This window comes from Lemur catta, chromosome 5 (genome assembly GCF_020740605.2).
Source record: "Lemur catta isolate mLemCat1 chromosome 5, mLemCat1.pri, whole genome shotgun sequence".
NCBI lineage: Eukaryota > Metazoa > Chordata > Mammalia > Primates > Lemuridae > Lemur > Lemur catta.
This window is the reverse complement of record NC_059132.1, coordinates 96,072,282-96,093,148: the sequence shown is the minus strand read 5'-3', so window position 1 is coordinate 96,093,148 and position 20,867 is coordinate 96,072,282. Positions and strand designations below refer to the sequence as shown.

At 37.6% G+C, this 20,867-nt stretch overlaps 1 protein-coding gene across 1 annotated transcript in view; it reads right to left on the bottom strand.

The window, feature by feature from the left end:
* The window catches only part of ANKRD50 (ankyrin repeat domain containing 50), a 38,166-nt gene extending 18,129 nt beyond the window's left edge, over positions 1 to 20,037 (bottom strand). The window contains exons 1-2 of the mRNA XM_045552312.1: positions 19,771 to 20,037; positions 17,309 to 18,590 (exon numbers count right to left, since the gene is read on the bottom strand). Of these exons, the coding sequence (XP_045408268.1) occupies positions 17,309 to 17,820 (512 nt within the window). The 5' untranslated portion in view covers positions 17,821 to 18,590; positions 19,771 to 20,037. The remainder of the gene's footprint in view (positions 1 to 17,308; positions 18,591 to 19,770) is intronic.
* Positions 20,038 to 20,867: the final 830 nt, after the last annotated feature.

Here is a 20,867-nt window from a genome sequence, read left to right as displayed (position 1 = left end):
TTTTCGAGTCTCTTAAAGGAAAGGGTGCAATATCAATAAAAAGCATACTTTTTCTCTAGGAAAAACTCTGTCTCTGGCTACATATCCTAAACTGAGGGCAGCAGAGAAATCCTTTAATGCTGTAGTCTTTAACTCCAGGGTCATGGACCAGTAGCAGTCAGTGGCCTGTTAGGAACTGAGCCACACAGCCAGAGGTGAGCACCAGGCCAGCGAGTGAAGCTTCATTTGCACGTACAGCTGCTCCCCATCACTCTCATCACTGCATAAGCTCCACCCCTGTCAGATCAGCAGCAGCATTAGATTCTCATAGGAGCCGGAACCTGTGCATGCGAGGAATCTAGGTTGCCTGCCCGTCATGAGGATCTAATGCCTGATGATCTGAGGTGGAGCTGAGGCAGTGACGCTAGCACTGGGGAGTGGCTTAAAATACAGACTATCAGTAGCAGAGAGGTTTGACTGTACAATAAATGTAATGAGCCTGAATTATCCTGAAACTATCCCTGCCCTCCCCCCAGTGGAAAAATTGTCTTCCATGAAAATGGCCCCTGGTGCCAAAAAGGTTGGTGACCACAGCTTTAATGCAACAGCAGTCCAAAATTACTAATTCTTATCTACTTTACAATAGCATTCCTATTCTAAAACTCCAAAATCCAAAATCCTCTAAAATCTGACACTTTTTGAGCACCAACATGACACCACAAGAGGACAATTCCATACTTGACCTTATGTGATGGACTAAGTGAAAACGAAGGCTCACAACACACTGTTCATTTGTGTTTCCAGGGGAAAAATACAGTTACCTTTAGGCTATGTGTATAGGGTATAAAACATAATTCAATATCCTGTTTAGACTTGGGTCCCATCCCCAAGATATCTCATTATGTATATGTAAATATTCCAAAATCCAAAAATATCCAAAATCTGAAACATTTCTAATCCCAAACATTTCAGATAAGGGATACTCAACTTGCATTAATTCAAGCTGTTCTGCATTCAGAAGTTGGCAATGAACTAAAACTGTCAAGTACTAAACACTCAAAATCATATATAGACACTGAAACACATGTCTGGGAAGTGATTTAACTAGTAGATATTTTAAAGCAATTTGGCTTTCTGGTGGGAGGAGATGGTTAGGGGGATATAATACATTTGTCTTTTTAAATCAAATACATGTGAAATGTGTATTGATTAATTTTCTTCTTTAGGAAATCAAACTAAATATAAAAATGGAAAAAAAAAACCCCACAATAAATCCTGCCATGGTCTAAATGAGTCCCTCTCAAAATTCATAGGTTAAAATCTTAACCTCTAGTAAGAGGTGGGGCCTTTGGGAGGTGATTAAGTAATGAGGGCAGAGACCTCATGAATGGGATTAGTGTTCTTATAAAAGAGACCCCAGAGAGCTAACTCATCCCTTTCTACTATGTAAGGACATAGTAAGGAGGGCCATCTATGAACGAGGAAATTGGCCCTGACCAGACTTCAAATATGCCAGAATCTTGATCTTGGACTTTTCAGCCTTCAGAACTGTGAGAAATAAATTTCTATTGTTTATAAACTTCACAGTCTATTGTATTTTATGTATATTATGGCAGCCCAAACAGACTAAGATGTAACCAAATATTTACAGAGTGCTTACTATGTATGAAGCATTGTGCTAAGTAATCTCTATGAGTTTACCTGTTTATCCCTCACAACAATCCTGTAAAGTGGATACTATTATCATTGCCACTTCACAGATGAAGAAACAAAGCTTTAGAGGCTAAGTAGCTTGCACCGTGACACAGGTGCTAAGTGGCAGAAGTAGGAATAGGATTGTATTCATTTCAAAATACTTCTTCTTGATTATTATGTAGAACTGCTTCTGAAAATATCAAAGAATATAAGAGCTTAAGGTCCAATTTTAAACAAGAAAGTATTTAGAACAACATAACTAAACCAGGCAAGTGACACTAACTTTTCATCAATTAAATCTGCTGAAAACATTTTTATGGAAGAAACAAAATGATAACTTTTAAGGTCTTCTAACTGAAAATTTTACTTTCCTGAGAGTATTAAACATTCATGTTTGTTTGCTACAGATTCTTTACTAAAAATTAATGTCTCAATACTGAAATTCCAGAAAATCAGTAGATGGCAGGTGTTTGTAATAATTTTGCTGAACTTATTATATAGTTAATATCAAGGGTTTAATTATGTGATTTTCTGTGATGTGTCAGACTACTCTTTCAATATATTAAGACTGCTCCCAAGTTTCATTTTATTCAGTTACCATGCTAGATGCAGAATTATGATTATTAACAAAAAATACCCAGATCTAATGTTTTTCAGTTATAATTACCTATATATTTTTTCTATATTCATTACCAACTACCTTGATATTTAAGGAATTTAAAAAATTTAATTATACATATTAATAGTTTTGCCAGATTAACATTTTGAATTCTGGAGCCTAAAATCTCACTACTATCTAGGAGAAATTTAGTACCAAAACATATATTTAGAGTTTACCTAGAAAGTAAACTAAACCTTCTAAAATAATCTGGAACATATGCTAAAACATCTATCATTTTATTAACCAAATTATTGAATTCTTATAAAAAGCAAGTTATAAAAAATATGGTTTTATAGAAGATGAGAAGTAGAAAAAGTAAACAACTAACTATTCTTACGCAATATGTCATGCCTTCCTTTGGGAAAACAAATGTAGGTCCTATTTCTTTTTTCGTAGGAATAAAATTACCCATGCAACAAATTAAAGTATGTAGAACAGGGAGGAAAAGGCAGTATAATCAATATTGCCAATCAGGGACCAAATACTATCTGTTCATTTACCAAAAAAAGAATCTAGTAAGTAAAATTGATAATTAAAATCAGTCAGGAGTTTAGCCAAAATGTACGGTAAAATTTGTTTCTGAATTTTTGACCAAGGTGTTATAGTAATTTCACACTTTTATGAACCATCTCCCCTTTGCTAAAACACAGCAGGGAAACATGGAAAAAAATATATACATATAGCCAGTCAAAACCAAGGTAAACATTTCAAAGTATCAGAAACAGAAAAGAAGCATAATGCTGTGAGTGAGCCTAAAGCTCACCAAAACAGTACATAATGGCAGCCTGCAGATTTGCTTGTGGAAGTGAAAGGGACCGCAAGTTCTGCCTCTAGAAGCAGGACTCAGGCTCACTGTTCAGAAGTAGGGGCTGGAGCTAGGGCTGGCTCTACTAATAATGAAAAAAGGAACTGTTGACTACCACCTAGGGCTATGGGCTTTTAAAAAGCAGCAGAGAGCACACAAGGCTAGCCTCAGTGGAGAGGGGAACTGAACCTAAAAAGATCATGCCTCAGTGACTGATCACTGGTACCCGCTTGGAGTTGGAGTTTCCTATCTCAATTTTCAGCCCTCATGCTAGATCACTCTTGGGGATGGCAGTGGTGGGGGCCAAAGAGGCAGATATGGTGATGGAGAGGGAATCCAAAATGGAGGGTGAAAAAAAAAAATTATAAAACTCAAAATGCCCAGAAAGAGAGCAACTAATGCAATGATCACAATATGCACTCATATCCAAGTTAAAGCAATTTATAAAACTGCCACAGAATTGAAAGAAGATGTATTTGAAATGTTCAGAGAAATAAAGAAGGGATAAAATTATTTTAAAAAATTATTTAACAAACATAGCTACATATCCAATAAAATGAGAAAGAACCAGACAAATCTTCTTTATAAGGACTTCTACTGCCAGACAAAAATGTAGTAGGTGGCAGTAGCCCAAAACTTCCACTGCAAAAACTCGAAAAAAATGTATAAATTCAAAATTTATATTTTTAAAAGATGTGAGAGGGCTGTTGAAGCAAGAAGACAAGATGAATTAGAACTCCAAAGGATAGGAGCTCCTCCAAAGTGAGCAAAAAAAGGAGTGCTGATTTCTTCTTAGTGGTCATTTGCTAATTTGGGAGACATATACAGACTAAGAATCAGGTTTGGCCCACTCTGAGGGACTCTACAGGGGGAACAAAACCAGCAAGGCCTTTAAGAGGTAAGGCATGTCCCTCTCAGAGAGCAAAGTGCTAATAGTGGTGTCTGGAACACAAGGCTCATTTTCCTTAAGGCACGTTTGCTCAATTCTGGGCCATGCTTAAAAAGCTGGGGAACTAGGCCAAGAGCATCTAAAAGGCAGCATGAAATCTCTCATAGCCTGTATGTTGGAAACAAAATTCTGCTTTAAACACAAAACTCAAAAGATCTGCAAGAATTTGAAGGTATGCATGCAGCAGGAAACTAAAGAGCTAAACATAAATATTTCTTGGGAAAGAATTGAATTACCAAGAAGCTTTCAGAGCTGAGGAGACACCTCCAGGCTCTCCAGTCAAAAGCTTGGGAGAGCTACATAAAAGTAATAGCAATAAACCAGAGGTTTAGTAAGACTGTGAAGAAGCCCCAGCCAAGCTTGATCCATGACTGCATCAGCCTGTCATCCTATCTGTAGGCTCTTTTTTTAAGTCAGAAAGCTCTCTCTGATAAAAGACATCATCTAGAACTCTATAATCATTAACACAATGTATGACATAAAATAAAAAATTAATAGAAAAAAGGCAGCAATATGAAATTGATAATCTAGAAGAAAAAGAGATAATAAATGCAGAGAAATAATCCAGATATTTGTGCTAGCATAGACTAAAATAACCATGATTAATATGTTAAAGAAAGTGGTAAAGAAAAACAGATAAAAGAAAGAGAATTTTAATAAAAATGGAATCTATAAAAATAAAGAATTAAAATCCCATTATAGAACTAAAAAAATCATAATATTGGACACTAGGAACTTGGATGTATTCAACACTGTTCTACTTACAACAGAAGATAGGATCAGAATTTCAAAACAACAGTTCAATAGAAAATACCCAAACTGAAGCACAGAGAAAAGGATAGAGAAAACAGAAAAGAGTGAAAGAGATGCATAGGACTCAGTTAAAAGGTACAACATACATGCAATTGTGGTCCCCAAAGAAAAAGAAAGAATAGATTAGGAGCAATATTTGAAGAAATAATAGATTAAGACTTCTCTAAAACTTATGAAAAGCATCAATCCACAGATTTAAGAAACTCAATAAATCTACAACAGAGAAAATACCAAGAAACCACACTTAGGCATATCATAGTCAAACTGTTGAAAAACCAAAGACAGAAAACCTTAAGAATAATCAGACAAAAAAGGAATTATCTTCAAAGGAACAAAAATATAACTTAAGAAACTTTTCAACAGAAACTAAAATTAAAAAGATGTGCAAAAAATGGAAAACAATGTCACTCTTTTAAGTGTGTTTTTTTCTTTTGGTCTTGGACAATATAGTTATTCTTTTATTAAAATGTTATTTATGTTAACAGGTAATGGATTTATTATTAAATGTATTAATATATATTTTATAAGTTTATCAGGTTAAATTTTAAATACAGCAAATATTAACAGATACAACCCATACATACAAAAGTTCTTTGGGGTCCCCGATAATTTTTCACACCCTACATCCAATATGCTATCAGATCAATCTTAAAATATAAATTAGAATATAACACTTTTCACTAGTTCTGACATTTCACCCAAATCCAAGCACCAGTCTCTCACTTAGATTCCTGCATTACCACATACTGGTTTCCCTGGAAGGATGAAATTGCTGTTTACTAAAAAGGAGAAGGGAGAAGGAATAGGTGGGCTAGAGGTCAGAAGTTTAATTTTGAATATGCTCAACTTTACACATCTAAGCAGAGAAGTTGAGTAAGCACTTAGATTTACAAGTCTAAATTCAGAGAAGAGGTGCTGGCTGTATATGTAATACTGGGTTCACTGGGATAGTCATTAAGACCATTAATGAGCTTTATGCAAGAAGTGAATGTGAGTAGAGAAGAAAGAAGATACAAGATTTGAACCTTAATTTATTTCAGAATTCAAAGGTTAGTGGTATGGTTTGAGTGTCCCTGCCAAAACTCATGTTGGAACCTTAATTCCCAGTGCAGCAATGTTCGAAAGTGGTCCCTTTAAGAGGTGAATAGGTCATTAAGATAGATTAATGCCTTTCTCTTAAGACTGGATTAGTTCTTGCAATAATGGATTAGTTCCCAAGAGAATGTGCTGTCATAAAGCAAGGTTGTTTCTTGCATTAGGTCTTTTTGCATGTGCCTGCTTCCCCTTCTGCTTCTCTGCTATGTTGTCACACAGCATGAGGCCCTCACTAGAGGCCAAGAAAATGCCAGTGTCATACTCTTGGACTTTCCAGCCACAAGAATCAAGAGCAAAATGCCTTTTCTTTATAAATTACCCAGCCTCAAGTAGTCTGTTTTAGCAACACCAAATAGACTAATACCATCGGTAAGATATGAAGAAAGAGTAGCTGGTATGATAGGAGACAGCCAAGTGAAGAAAGTATTGCTAGAAGGAGAAAGAGATAAGCTATGTCAGGTATTTCTGCTGAGTTGAGGACTAGCACTGGATTTAGAAACATGGAGGTCTTGGAATATTAATGGAGTGGGAAATAAAGCTTGATTATTGGGATCATGAATGAATGGGAGAAGTAAACAGACAGTAAATATAGGCAGGATTTTTTGAGGCATTTGCTGTAAAGGAAAGCAGTGAAGTTAAGTACCCTTCAAGAAGGATATAGGTTTGGGGGATGTTTTAAAAAGGGATATATATATATTTTTATATATATATATATTTCAGGATAATTGAATAATGATGGGAGTGATAAAGAAAAGAGGAGATTGGTAAATTCATGAAAGAAAGGGTAAATTCCTGGAAAAATGTCACTGAGGAGCTGAGATGGGGTGGGATCTTGTAAATAAGTAGATGGGATAGGAAGGAGCACAGATGGTTTGAGTATGGATACATATTCTATATCCAAAATTAAAGCAAAGCAGAGTATGTATTAAAGGCAAGAGGTTTAGTAGAGTAGATGTTCCAGTGAATGTGTGGAAGTTCTCTTCTAATTATATGTGCTTGTACGTGTGTGTACATATTTATATAATGTATATATTATTTATCTGAATACTGTTTTATTATATAGGAAGCAAAGTCAATAGCTATCTATGAGTGAGGGGAGGGGCAGAGAGATTAGAGGTTGAGAAGAGAGGAGTATGAAATCATCATCTAGACCTGAGGTCCCCATCCTTTTTGGCAACAGGGGCTGGTTTTGTGGAAGACAATTTTCCCACAGAAAGTGGTGGGGTGGGGTGCAGAGCTCAGGCCATGATGCCATGATGGGGAGCATCCGTAAATACAGATGAAGCTTTGCTTGCTCACCTGCTGCTCACCTCCTGCTGCACTGTGCAAGAGGGGGGTGAGGGGTTCCCTAAGTTTTATGAAAGACAATTTTTCCACAGATGGGGTTGGGGGGATTGAGGGGGTGGCAGAGCTCTGCGGCCAGGTCCCTAACAGGCCATGAACCAGGGGCTTGGGATGGCAGATTTAGACAAGTGAGGGAATGGATGGTTAATGTTTCTCCAAGTGAAGCATGGGGACCCTGAGAACTTTTCAAAGGCTCTGTGAGGTAAAAATTATTTTCAAAATAACAGTAACACAATTGTTTTCACTCTCATTGTCTTCTGAAGCTATGGTAGAGCTTTCCAGAGGTTACATGATGTGAAATATAGTAAGAAACTGAATACACAACATTCCAATTGGGATTGTGATTAGGACTGCACTGAATCTGTAGATTAATTTGCGGGAACTAGCCTGTTTACAATATTGAAGCCTCTAATCCATGAAAACGGCATCTCCCTCCATTTATTTAATTTTTTTTTTTTTTCCATTTTCTTCAGCAGTGTTTTATAGTTTCTAGCTTACCGGTCTAACACATCTTTGACTAGATTTATCCCCAGGTATTTCATTTGTTTTGTGCTATTGCAAAAGATATTGTTTGTAAATGCATTTTAAAAAGTTTGAAAACTGTCGTTTTGGAATCAAAAATGTACAGAACTAGAGCATATACAAGTGTGTGTGTATACCTAGATATCTCCCCTAGTGGTCAAACTACATAGACATAAAAAGTAAATTCACAGGAGGGGTCGCCTACGGGTTGTGAGTAGATCAGAATTAGGAAGGGACACCCAGAGGCTTTAAGTGTGGATTATTTGTTCTATAAAATAAAACAAAACCCCAGATTTGAAGCAGATATGACAAAAAATGGGTAGATACATGTGTGTTTGCTTTCCTATTTACTTTCCTGGATAATTGAAATGCTTCAAGAGAGTGGGAACAATCTATCTTATCTTTTCCCCAACAAATTGCTTTTCTACAAACATTTCTTCTTCTCTGGTGACATTAATTTTCCCCTTTCAATTCCTGTGAAGTTCATTGTTTTCAAACCATTTCCCTCTTTAAGCAGAGATTTAACAAACATATCAACTGAGATTTAAGCTACAAAAGTGTTTCCCTTTTCAAGTGAATATGAATTTTAAATGATAATCTCAGAAAGAATGATAGAAATTCCACAGATAAAACTGTGGACTTACGGAAAAGACACAAAAGGTGACTTCATATGACTCATTGCATAAATCTAATGCTGTTAAAAAAGATTTTCCATTTGATAAAAATTAATTTCAATGTAAATTGTTAGGTATAAATATAACAAGCAAAAATACAAGTTGAAAACAGATCCTTTTCATCTGTAACTGTATATAATACATATGTATAAATTGTTCCACAAAAAATGGAATATTTAAAAACTGAATATGGTTGAAGCAATACAAATTGAACAAACTTATAATATTTTAAATTCAAATATAAATAGTTATTCATTTATTCAAATAATAATGAGGAGTTCCTACTATATTACAAATCCTGGTAATACAAAGAGGACAAGATAGGCAAGCACTCTGCTCATTCCAACAAGTAGGCAGAAAGTCCAAGTAAACAAATGCACAAAGTAATTCCAGATCATGATAGATACTAAAAATTTAGAATAAAGAAAACTAAGTGGGATGATGGGATTTAAGAAAATGACTGGGTGGGGAGACTTCTAAAGACTCAGTGGTCAAGGAAAGCTCTCTGAGGAGGTAATATTTAAGATGGTACCAAAGTGATAATAGGGCAAGCAGCCATACAAAAATGTGCTGGCCAGAATTGACCTATTTCAGAACACAATAAGGGCAATGTGGATAAACAGCAACAAGCAAGGGTAAAAGTAGTACAAGATGAGGTCAAAGGTTAGGCAAAGGATTAGACCATGTAGAGTTTAGGTTTTATTCTAACTGTAGATTTTAAGCAGAGAAGTAACATAATCTGATACTCTGCTTTGTGAAGATAAAAGGGATGCAATAGCAACAAGAAGTCCAGTCAGGAGGCTAGTACAGTAGTGTAGGCAACATAAAATAGGGGTAACAGCAGTAGAGATAGAAGTGGAGGTATTTGTTTTATTTTGGAGATAGAACAAAAGTAGTTGGTGGATTGAGTGGATGAATGAAACTGAGGAATCAATGATGACTCCTAGATTTCTGATAAAAATTAATGACTTTCTATTTAAAATATCATTCCCTTAATTTTTGTATAGTTAGCTATTTTCACAATAGTGGTATATCACGAACACTCCAAAATTCAATGGCTCAACGTAACAATTATTTATACTTTCTTCTGTATCCACGTTTGTTAATCTACTCTAGGCTTGGAGTCAAGCTGCAGGTTAGGTCTCGTCTGCACCATCCGTCTCTTATCTTCCTTGGACCAGCAGGCTAGCCAGACCATGTCCTTCTCATGGTGATGGCAGAAGCACAAGATAAGCCCTACTTTAAGTCTCTGTTTGGGTCATGTCTGCTAATATCACACTGTCCGAAGCAAATCACATGGCTGAGCCAAAATCAAAAGGTAGAAAAGTATATTTCTCCTCTAGTGGAAGGACCTGCTATATCATATGACAAAGACCACAAACACATGGAGATATAAAGAATAGAGGCAAATAATTCAATCCACCATCGCATCTATGTATTCAAATCATGAGACATAAGTGTAAAAGGCTATATCAGTTTCTGGAAAGCTCCACATTGTTCTTCAAGATAACCATGAGTAAGATATAATTTATCTTAACTAGTACTTATTTTTATTAAGCAATTACATAAACATTTTCAAACTATTTTATTACCAAAGACTACATTGTATAGTGAGAAAAAAATGGCATTATAAATATTTTTGAGATTAGGGTAACATACATGATAGAGAGAAATTAGTTTGAAATTTAAAACAATTAAAATGATATGGTCAAAGACATCGCTGAAACTAGAGGGTAAAGACAGACAACCAATTGGAACATACTTCAGAGATTTTTAAGAGGAGAAAAATAAGTATTTGGTTATTTTACTTCATAAAATCAGGCACCTTACTTCACAGAAACCATTTTACCTCACAAAATTTAAAAATACAAAACAGCAAAATTGCTAAAAACAAAGGGCTAAAAAAAGTCAAAAAATCTACAACACATAATAAACAAAAGGTTTATATCTTTATTGTGTAAATAAAGTTTTTACTAAGCACGAAGAAAAATAAGAATATTCTGACTTGTCCATATCCTCTGCAAGCTTTAATATGACTTATGTGCTTAGAAATATTTCTTGAAAGAATAAATGAGCTTAATGTGCTCTGATGAGGTTATGGAAATATGATACACACTTTAGATGGGGCAGAACTAAATTATCAATGGTTTTTAAAGCTAAGCAGAGAAACCTGAATTTTTTATGTAAGTTATACCAGGCTTAGAGAAATGTCCTAGACAAAGTACTGTTTTACTATTGTTAAATGGGCAACTGAAAAAAAGGAATTAAGCAGACCAACTAGGAATAGGTGAATAAAATTTCTAGATTAGGGTAAAAGTATTCAAAGAACATTCCAAGAAGAAAGACTAAATGTCTTAGAATAGAGTAATATAATAGAAAATAGTCAAATAAATTTCTAGAATCCAGCCTAGGGAAGTGCTTCTCAAACTTGCATGTGTACAAGATTCACTTAGAGATCTCATTAAAAGGCAGTTTCTGATTCTATGGACCTGAGATTTTACATTCTAATAATCTCCCAGGTGATGTTAATATTGCTGATCTTTAGATCACATTTTTGAGAAGAAAAGGCCTAGGAAATAAGAATAATTATGGAACAACTTAGATAAGGAGTCAGTTTTCCCAGAATTCCAGATAATCATCAAGCTTTATATTATATGCTTTCTTATCATCCATTTCCTTCCTTCTTATCAAAGCTGTTTGTTTTTTATGTTTACTTTTGTTATTATTTGTTCAATGTATTTCCTCCCACTTAACTCAGTGTCCTATCTGACTCACCACTTTAGCTCTGATACTTAGTACGTATCTGGCACATAGTTGGCACTGGATGTTTGTTTAAGGAATGAATGAATGAAGCGAAGAACAGAAATGCTAGTTTGAACATAGGAAGGTTAGTGAGGTACACCTTTGTGAAAAGATACACATTGATCAGAATAAAGATAAAAGCTGTTGATGCAGATTTGATTGCTGTCATATTAGGTATGTGCATTGGTAGCCAGGTAAACATGTAAATAAAATAATTGAAGGAGTATGTATAAAGAGAGATCTAAGTAAGCTTGTGGAGAAAACACCCAGAGAGAACCTAGAGGAAGAGCCACCAAAGAATGGAGTCAGTAGGGGATTCTGAAAGGTAGAAAGTACAAATAATGAAAAAATCCAAACTACATCATCTAAGGCTAAAGACAGATTGAGCGATAAGTTCGGAGGCAACTATGCAAATATCTTTCTGTAACTACGTAGAGGTAAAAGTCAGATTTCAGTAAGTTAAGAAGAAACATGGTGACAAGGAAAATAAAGCAGCACTTGTTTTAACACACAAACTCAAGACGATATGAGAGCAAATTTGGGAGGAGATAAACATATAGTCTTTCTTTTTTCAGGGGAATAGGAAACATGTATTTGAAAATGCCTACAGGGGGCAGGTTGGGGTATATAAATAAATGAAGTGGTGTTGGTGTAGAATAATAGAGCGTGGTGGGGACTGAGTCAAATTAGAGCATGGAGGCCCCATATAAAGACAGCAGCAGGCTCAGCTCCACAAGATGACTGTTTCTAAAGGATGAGAACATAGTATTAATATGTCAAAATTTGTTGTTTTTTTTTTTTCAAGAAAACCAAAAATCTGTATATGTATGTGAAATTTCCTGAATTGGGTAAAAAACATACTCAACTTGTAGGGTACCACTTTATTCTCTTTGGTCTAAAAAGAATCTGAGTTATCAAAAAGTAAATAAAAAGAATGCTGAACAGAACTAAGAATGTGGCTGACTTTAAACTGTTTAAGTTTGCAAACAGGACCAATATGTTATGCCATTGTAACATAAGTAATTAGAGGATGAGGACATGTTCAGCAAATGATGGAGTACCAAGAACCAAAGGAAGCAGTACTTAGATATTTAGTATAAAGAAAAGAGCCAGTCTCGGATAAAAAGAAGAAAAGATTTTAGGAGGAAAGTGGGAGAGTTTGAATGAACGCAAGTCCATCTTAAAGTAAAAAGGATATAGTTATAAATTGGAAACAACAGACGATTCAGCGAGAAAGAATATGATCTTAGACTAAAAGATAAACATGCAAAGTACTGACTCATTTATTTTATTTAAAGTTTAAACAGTAAAAGCACTTGTGCAAGGATCTTTTAATTCGTCAATATTTAAGAATGGATAATGACAGTTATCTTAAATAGCATTACACAAGATAGATTAAGGAGCTGGAATACCTTGCTGTGAAAACACACGAGAGAGGGTAAGAAGGAAGCACACGTTCCAGCTCCATTCTGTTCTTAGCCCCTTTGTTCAGTGTGCCAAAAATACTTGGAGCCAGTTGAGACAGAAGATAGATATCTGGCCACTTAAAACTATCTGGACTAATGCCATATTCATACATGCTAAAAAGTGGACAGCAGGTTAATAAATTAATAATCACTAAATGTCTGGTCTGCACTTAAAACTGACCTAAATCTTATAGCATTTCAATTTCCTTTCTTGTTCAAGAGCTTCAGCCTTCTTTCAATTGGGTTCAGACATATTTTAGATAGACAAGTAGCATTATTCACTCATTCAAAAGGCAGTTATTTCACAATTATTGTATGCAAAGTGCTATACAAAGTACTATGGAAAATATAAAAAGTTCATCAATCATAAATAATGTCAAGAAGAAGCATATGCCTAATAGGGGAGATAGGAAACATATGCATAAATAATTACAACACAAGATGAAAACCTAAGGAGATGTAAGTGAAGAACCGTAAATGCTCCTGGAAAAGGACAGAAAGATTAGAAAGAAAATTCAAAGGTTCAAGAATTCCTATCTGACATAAAAAACAAATGTCAGTGTTTGGTCTCCCAGTTTACCATCTTTTTGTAACAAGCCACGCTACCTTTTACCACTAACACACATTTTCTGCTAAATTCTCAAAGCTTATTCATCTTTAATTCTTTATCACAATTTTATTCCATTTACACTTAATTTGTGGCACCCCTGAAGATGTTTAATTTTTCTTGTCGGCATTATATAGAACAAAATCTTTTTACTCAATATAGGAAAATTGACATCACACATAGAAAACTCACACCTGGTCCCACAGATTGTTAACCAGAAATGAAAGTTAGGAAATGAAATACATCAGTGACAAAGATTTGTATTTTCCAGCACCATATCCATCTAAATCTCCAGAAAGACCCTTGGGTTCAAAGCCCATGATAGTAAGGTTCAGAAAGGAGTTTATTATTGAATGAAATAATCATCTTCAGTTTTGCTTCTACACCAGCAACAGACCTAAAGCTAGCTGCTGCCCCATCAACCCATATTCCCTAACTTAGATGCCTAATCCTTTTGTCAAAAATAACTGGAATTTGCTTTACAATTATAGGGCTACTAGGAAACTCTACCTTTAACACTAACTCTAGAATAAAGACATATTCATGCAAAACATATTATACAAAGTTTTGCAATAAAGGCCTAAAGAGGGAGGCAGAGTTAAAAAAAAATCACCCTTGGGCATTCAAAACAAGTAAAAATGTAATCATCATCAATTTAATCCCACTAACAGAAATGGGGAAAAAAATACTGAAAACATACTAACAATAGTTTTGCACTTTACGTAGTTAATAAAACTGAAAGAAAAAAAAAGAAATCAATGTGTCTTCATTCATCATTCCCTTTAGCAGATCACATAATTCTATTAATGTTACAATTGTTCATGTGTTGCATGACCACTATAACAAGTATTTACTCCAACTGTTACTTCTCTTTATAGAAATAAGATAATATTAATGTCAGAATTTAAGCTCCATGAAGGCAGAGTTCTGTCTGGAGCAATATGCATTCAGTAGAAACCTTACTTGCAGCACTATATATTGAACACTGTACTGAAAGTGAAAATCAGAATGGCTTTATGCTATCATTTTTGCTTTTGCACCATCCTAAAGTTGAAAAATCTTTAAGTCAAACCACCTTAGGTTGAGGACCATCTGTATGTGAAACCATCAATATTATTGAATTTTAAGGTTAAGAAAGTAATAATACAAAAACTGGTTTGGATTTTGTTATTGTCAAAAAGTGACAAAAGAGATTTTACTTTTCTTTGCCTACAGTTATATTTCACCTCCTGTCATGTTCTAATTAGCTACTTCCATCTCTGTCTCTCTGAAAATATAATTCTCTAAAACTTAAGAAGTCAGTCAGGCACTAGCAGAACCTACGATAGTATAATCTTGACTATTTGTTCAAAATTAGAGGCCTAGATCACCTAAATGTCACAGACCATGTAAAAATATACATTTTTAACTTTGAACTGTGCTCTTATGTTTGCCTTTGAATATGGCCGTATTACAGCTTCACTGTCTTAGAGGAAATGTATCTCTAAGAATGAGCAAAAGGAGTGAGAGTATCCCAATACCAAAGTTAGCTGATTTATTTCATGATTAATTATTTTAATGATGGCAAAAGAAAGTGGCCCAGGTTTTTGGAAGATCCAGCAGGAGATTAAGTAAGAGTACCAAAATGGTCCAAGTAGAAAGACTAGGCACACTATCAAAGTACAAACTGAGAATACAAAGTAATTGTCTCCTTCTGTAAATTAGAAAAGCAATGCTGGTGTGGTTTTTATATACAGCTCTAATTGCTTCTTCTTTCCCTTCAATTAGTTAATAACTACACATCGCGCTGGAAAAAAATAGTAAGATGAACAACTGAGTAAGAGAATTATTTTTCAGGAAAATCTATGATACCACAGAGAAAGATATGCTTAGCATCAGAATACATAAAAAAACATACAGTTATCAGACTTGATTTCAAACATTTGAACATTTAGGCATTAAAAATTTACATATGAATTCTGATAAATTATAAAATTACATAATTCAGTTACATTAAGCTCATCTTATACTAAATTTCAAAGGGATTAAGGTGTCAATAAATCCAAACAGCTTACTTATATTAAAGAAATGAAAATGCGGCTCTTCAACTAGTGATAGTATCTTCACAAAAAGCAGTAAGTCAAGAGGAAAAGAGTGTTTACGTACAGAGACTTTAAGTATCTTAAAGGAGAAAGTTTTATAATAAAGACATTATTCCATATATAGTGATTCTATACTTAACACTCTACATCAAACCTTGCATATCACATTTGTTGCAGGCCTCAACTAACAGGTTTGCTCACTAATTTACAAACCCTGATTTTGATGGCTAACACCAAAAGATAATAGATTTGTCCTGAGTTTTACTGGACTGAATTTGTACATTAAAAAGTCTATGAGTATATCACACATCTTATAGATATGTCCCATTGGCTGACTTTCATAAAACCCCCCCCATGATTGAATTCTACATCATCATCTATAATTCTCATTCTAGAACACCATTCTATTACATGGGTAATCTGAAAAACCACACTCAAAGTACACTGTGACAACACCCTCTGTTCACCAACTTCACAAACCACTCCTCTTCCCTTCAAGTCCTCCAAGGAATTTCTATGATTACAAACATGTATACATATACATTTATTTCATACCTCAGTTCCAACACTTATCAAACTATAACCTTGGACAATTTACTTAGGTTCTCTGTGCCTCAGTTTCCTAATCTATAAAATGGGAAGAATAATAGTACCTACCTCAAGGGATTGTTATGAAGACTAAATGATTTAATATTTGTAGAGCACTTAGAACAGTGACTGATGCATATTGCTTACCATAATTATTAAATATTTTCAATATTCTAAAATGTATAGATTTCATTCCCTTAGATTTGAGGACATCACATATGCATCATTCTTTTCATAGCAATTCAAATACCTCCTGTTTGAGATACCCTCAAACAGAAAAGAGAGACAAAAATACACACACAAACCTCCAGGGCATAGTATACCAGAATCTTTGGAGAACAAATTTTTGCTTGCTAAGAATTAGTTATTGTGGAGGGAAAAAAAGCGTATGGCGAAATGAGTAATTCAAGCAGAAATCAGGCAGTAGTAAGCACAAAATAACAATTTGGCTGCAATTTTTACAATGAACAGAGAAGTGATACACAAAAAATTATTCTCAAGGAATTATATTTTCTTGAACACATTTCAAATCTGAAACCACTCTGAAAAGCAACTTGCTCACTTCTTGGACCAATCCATTTACTATAGAAATATGATTAACTGAAGTTAGGAAAAAAATTTTCTCTGTATCACTCACTAAAAGTACTAAAATGATCCCAATTTTCACCATTTTATAAATATCACATACTTCAAAAATATTACTCAACTTTTCAATTACTTAGTAGGGGAATAAATCCTAAAACACACTGGCAAATTTTTTTCAGATTTCAATGGACAATGATCTCTTTTAAAGAGAACCTTTTTTATTTAAAGATAAAAATACTACTATAAAAAAGGTACTAGATTCTACACTAAGTTCCTCCAGGTTCAGCTCCAATGTAGAGTCTACCCTTCCTGAAAAGGTAACCTAGGTCCCAGCTGGCTAAATGTTATTTACCATAAGAAAAAATTTCCCTTACCATTTATATATAGGTAATATTAGAAAAGTACCACTCTTTTATTAAACAAGTAAAATTAAGACATACTTTTAATCCATATACTGTGCAATACAAAGCTTGTTTTGTTTCCTTCAATAGTCAAACTAAACAGGTGTATTCACAACCACAGATTAAACCCAAATAAGCACAGTAAATGTATCCCACAAAGTTTAACAAAAACAAAACAAAAACTAAAAATCACTCTAATTTTTGCATAGAAATCTGAACATGATGACATTCTTATTGTTACCTTTTAAATGCTTCAGCTGGGTTCCTCTCACATTCCCCAGGCTGCAAGAGGCTTTGGACTGCTGGATCTCTTAGTTTGTCCTCATATCCTTGGAGTAGTCCACTGCGGCAAATCTGGGCAACTAGACCTCTAATAAACCCTCCAACACACAAAGTATCAGAGTCCTGGGCCTTGCAAAAATGAAAGGCCAAAGCTTGGCGATGTAAACCTCTCTGCAAGCTTGTAGGTGAACTTGGCCATAAGAGCTCAGTACACAGGGCTGTCTTGCCACTGCCAGGCCCTCCTACCAACAATACACCCCAGGCAGCTCCCTTTCCAGAGACAGCACTAGCATTATTCCCAGAATTCATTAAAAGGGATGGTGTGTTGACAGCACTATTGCAGCAGTTAGTTTTCTCCTGTAGGCAATGCTGAAGCTTGTGGAAAACCCACTCCCTACAGTAAAACTGCTTCCCTTGCAGTAAACTCGTTTGAGCCATTTTGCAGACTTTCTCTTCCCAAGGATTAGTCATAATAGGTTTTTTATCTTCAACATTTGCTAGAGTCTGGATACATCAACACAGGTCTTTACATCCATGACGACATAACTTGCATATTAAGTTGACTTTGAATGACAGACTTAGCAGTTACAGTAAGAATTCAACAGCCACAGAGCTCATTTGTCAACAGAATGTACATGACTTTAATTGGCTCCTTATTCTTGATTAGCAGAGAATTAGTTTAATTGTTGAACTGATGGAAAAATGCCTGGTTCCAAAGCTCAGCAACACTTTTCCTATATCTTGATGAGTCACACAACTCCATGGTTATATCTGGAGTTTATGTGATTGTGGATGTTTCAAGTATACAGATGAGACAATACATCTGGAAAACTAAAGAGAAAGCCCAATCTTTCAATTTGTACAAAATTCTCCTTCAGATTCCAAGTGTTAATTCTGTATCTGACAATTAGATGCAGAAAAGCTGTCCATTATATTAAATGCCATCAAAAAGATTACATTGATACAGTATGAGGTACAGTACATAGGTAGTTCTGTACTTCTCGTTCAAGGATGATCACTCAAACTACTACTTCTTGCCAGTTTCAGGCATCTGGGCAACTGCCAGCGCACTGTTTCAGATTATAGTCTTTTATGTGGCAGAAATGACAGACCACTGCTAGCACCTTCTTAATTCAAAGCATTCATAAAATTCATTTTTCAAAACAGAAGATTCTTAATAAACCTATTCACAGGTTTCTTGGTTTTAAGATGTCCAGGTAATCAACAATTTCCACAAGTAGCTAAAATAAAACAAACAAAAATATCTCAGTGCAAAATATCACATGTTAAAAGCTTATTTATCAAAGGATATAGTTTACCAGTTAAAGTACTCTCAAAAATCCACATACTTCATCTTTGGCACTTTCAAAAAGTTAGACATTATGCCTGAAATAATTACATTTTCCTTTCCGTATTTTTCTTCCTCATTCACAGGCTTTTCAAACAGCCACATTTTAATCAAGTTATTCAGGATTTTTAAAACTTGACTGCAGAAAGGAGGAAAAAAGATACTTTATGCACATAGAGTAACATCCTTAACTCTAGCCAAAACGCTCTTCCCCCGATTAGATTGGTAGAACAGCGCCAGCTAAGGAAGCTCTATTAACTTACACAGTCCAGTCAGTCAAGGACTCTGTCTACTCCAGCAGCCACACTTCTTTGTTGATAGTTTGCAAAATATAGGGGAAGATTACCAGGGTTGCGGCTGGATAGGAATGGCTTAAAAAAAGGAAGGGGGATGACTGCTCCTATATGAATGGTAAGTCAAACACAAGTACAACGTGAATCTTTCGTTCATTTGAGCCAAGGATGGAGGTGTAGGATCGGGCTCGGGAATAGAATCTACCACTCAGACCGGAGAAAAGGCGGCCGGGGAGAATTCCTTCCGAGGCAGGAAAGGGATAAGGAGTAGAGTGCTTCAGGGCTGGTGGGTGTTTGCCTACAGTTCCGGCCTCTAGTTTCAGCTGATAGACAAAAGGAACTTCGGGATTCCCAGCGACGGGAACCACCTTGGGTTTGAGCCGCCCCAAGGAGCCACAGGGGGGCCACCTCGGAGAGGCCACGGGCGAAGGTGCAGTCTCTACCCTGAGGTCTGCCCTTCCAGAGCCTGGGAGTGCCTCGGCACCCCGCCCCGCCCGGAGACCGGGGTGTGTCTGTGAAGGGGGAGGGGGTGCCCGAGGTCCTTCCCAATCCCAGACGGGGGGTCGCCTCCCAGTCGGGGTCCGGCTCTGCGCCCCCACCCCGTGCCCCGCTCCCGCTCCTACCCGGCCCACAGCGGAGCGAGGGGAGAGGTCAGACCTGGGGCCGGAGGCCGGCGAGGGTGGCTGGGTGGGTGAGGTCCAACCCCCGCCTCAGCCTCCGAGCTTCCAACCTGAGGGAGGGGCCTCGCTTCCACCGCCGCCGCCGCCGCCCCTCGGTTACCTGGGCCCCAGCGGCCGCCGTGGCCGCCGCCGCTGCTGGGGACTCAGCCTCAGACACTTGCTTCGCTGAGAAGCCGCCGCCAGCAGCGCTCCCAGGACTCCAAGTGCAGCCGCCTCCTCCACCGGGCCTGGAGCACGCTCCCGGCTCCAGATCTTCCTCTCGGCCCCCGCGATTGCCAGTTCCAGCTTCCCCGGCAGCCTCGATCGTGCTCCTCCCAACCCCCACCGGCCAACCGCCGCCGCCGCCGCCGCCGTCAGGGCAGTGACTGTCTCAGGCAGCCCGGGACCCGGCCGGCTCCGCCCCGCCCCGCTCCGCGGCCCCGCCCGCCGAGCCCAGGCCCCGCCCCCAGCCCGCCGCTGGGCCTTTCTTTGCCCGTCGACTCCGCCCCCTCGTCCTGCCCCTCCCCCACAGCGCCGGCCCATCGCAGCCCGTGCCTGGGCGTGTGCGGCCGCGGGGGACCCGCTGCCTGCACGGCGGGGAGACCTTTCTGGGGGCGGCGTGGGGGCCCCGCCTTTCTCAGGGGAGGCGGAGATCGGGGCGGGGGCTGCGTTCTCACGTCCCCGAGCTCACGCGAGTCACTGCCCCCACCCACCCCGTCACCACTGGGCCTTGATCCTTCCTTTGTCTTCCAGGCCGGAGAGACTCGCTGGCTGTCGGGGCCGTATCCGCTCCTAGGAGGGGGCGGCTGGGCAGGGGGAGATTGCCCCTTGCCTCTCCCATAACCTTCTTGCCGCTCCCTGAACCCCCTTTCCCCCAAAGGGCATCCCAGGCCCCGTCCTGCCCCTCAGTCGTCCGGGTCTCCTTTCAGTCCTTTAGAATTCCGGGGATGCTTTTACTTTCTCAGCCTGGGATTAAGAGAAGGAAGGAAAGGACTGGGAAGAATGTTGTGAAAATACAAATAGTAGGGGTACAGGGCGACGTTCCTACCGGCCTCATGAATGGGACGTGGCCTCCATCCAATGGAGGTTGACAGGCGGCCTGATTAGGTCTCAGGCCCCTGCCCTTCAGCACTGCTTGGTCACCCGCAGGGGCCACTATGGGGGAAGAGAAGGCCATGGTCAAGTCAGAGTGTGGGTCAGATGAAACGCCCTGGAGGG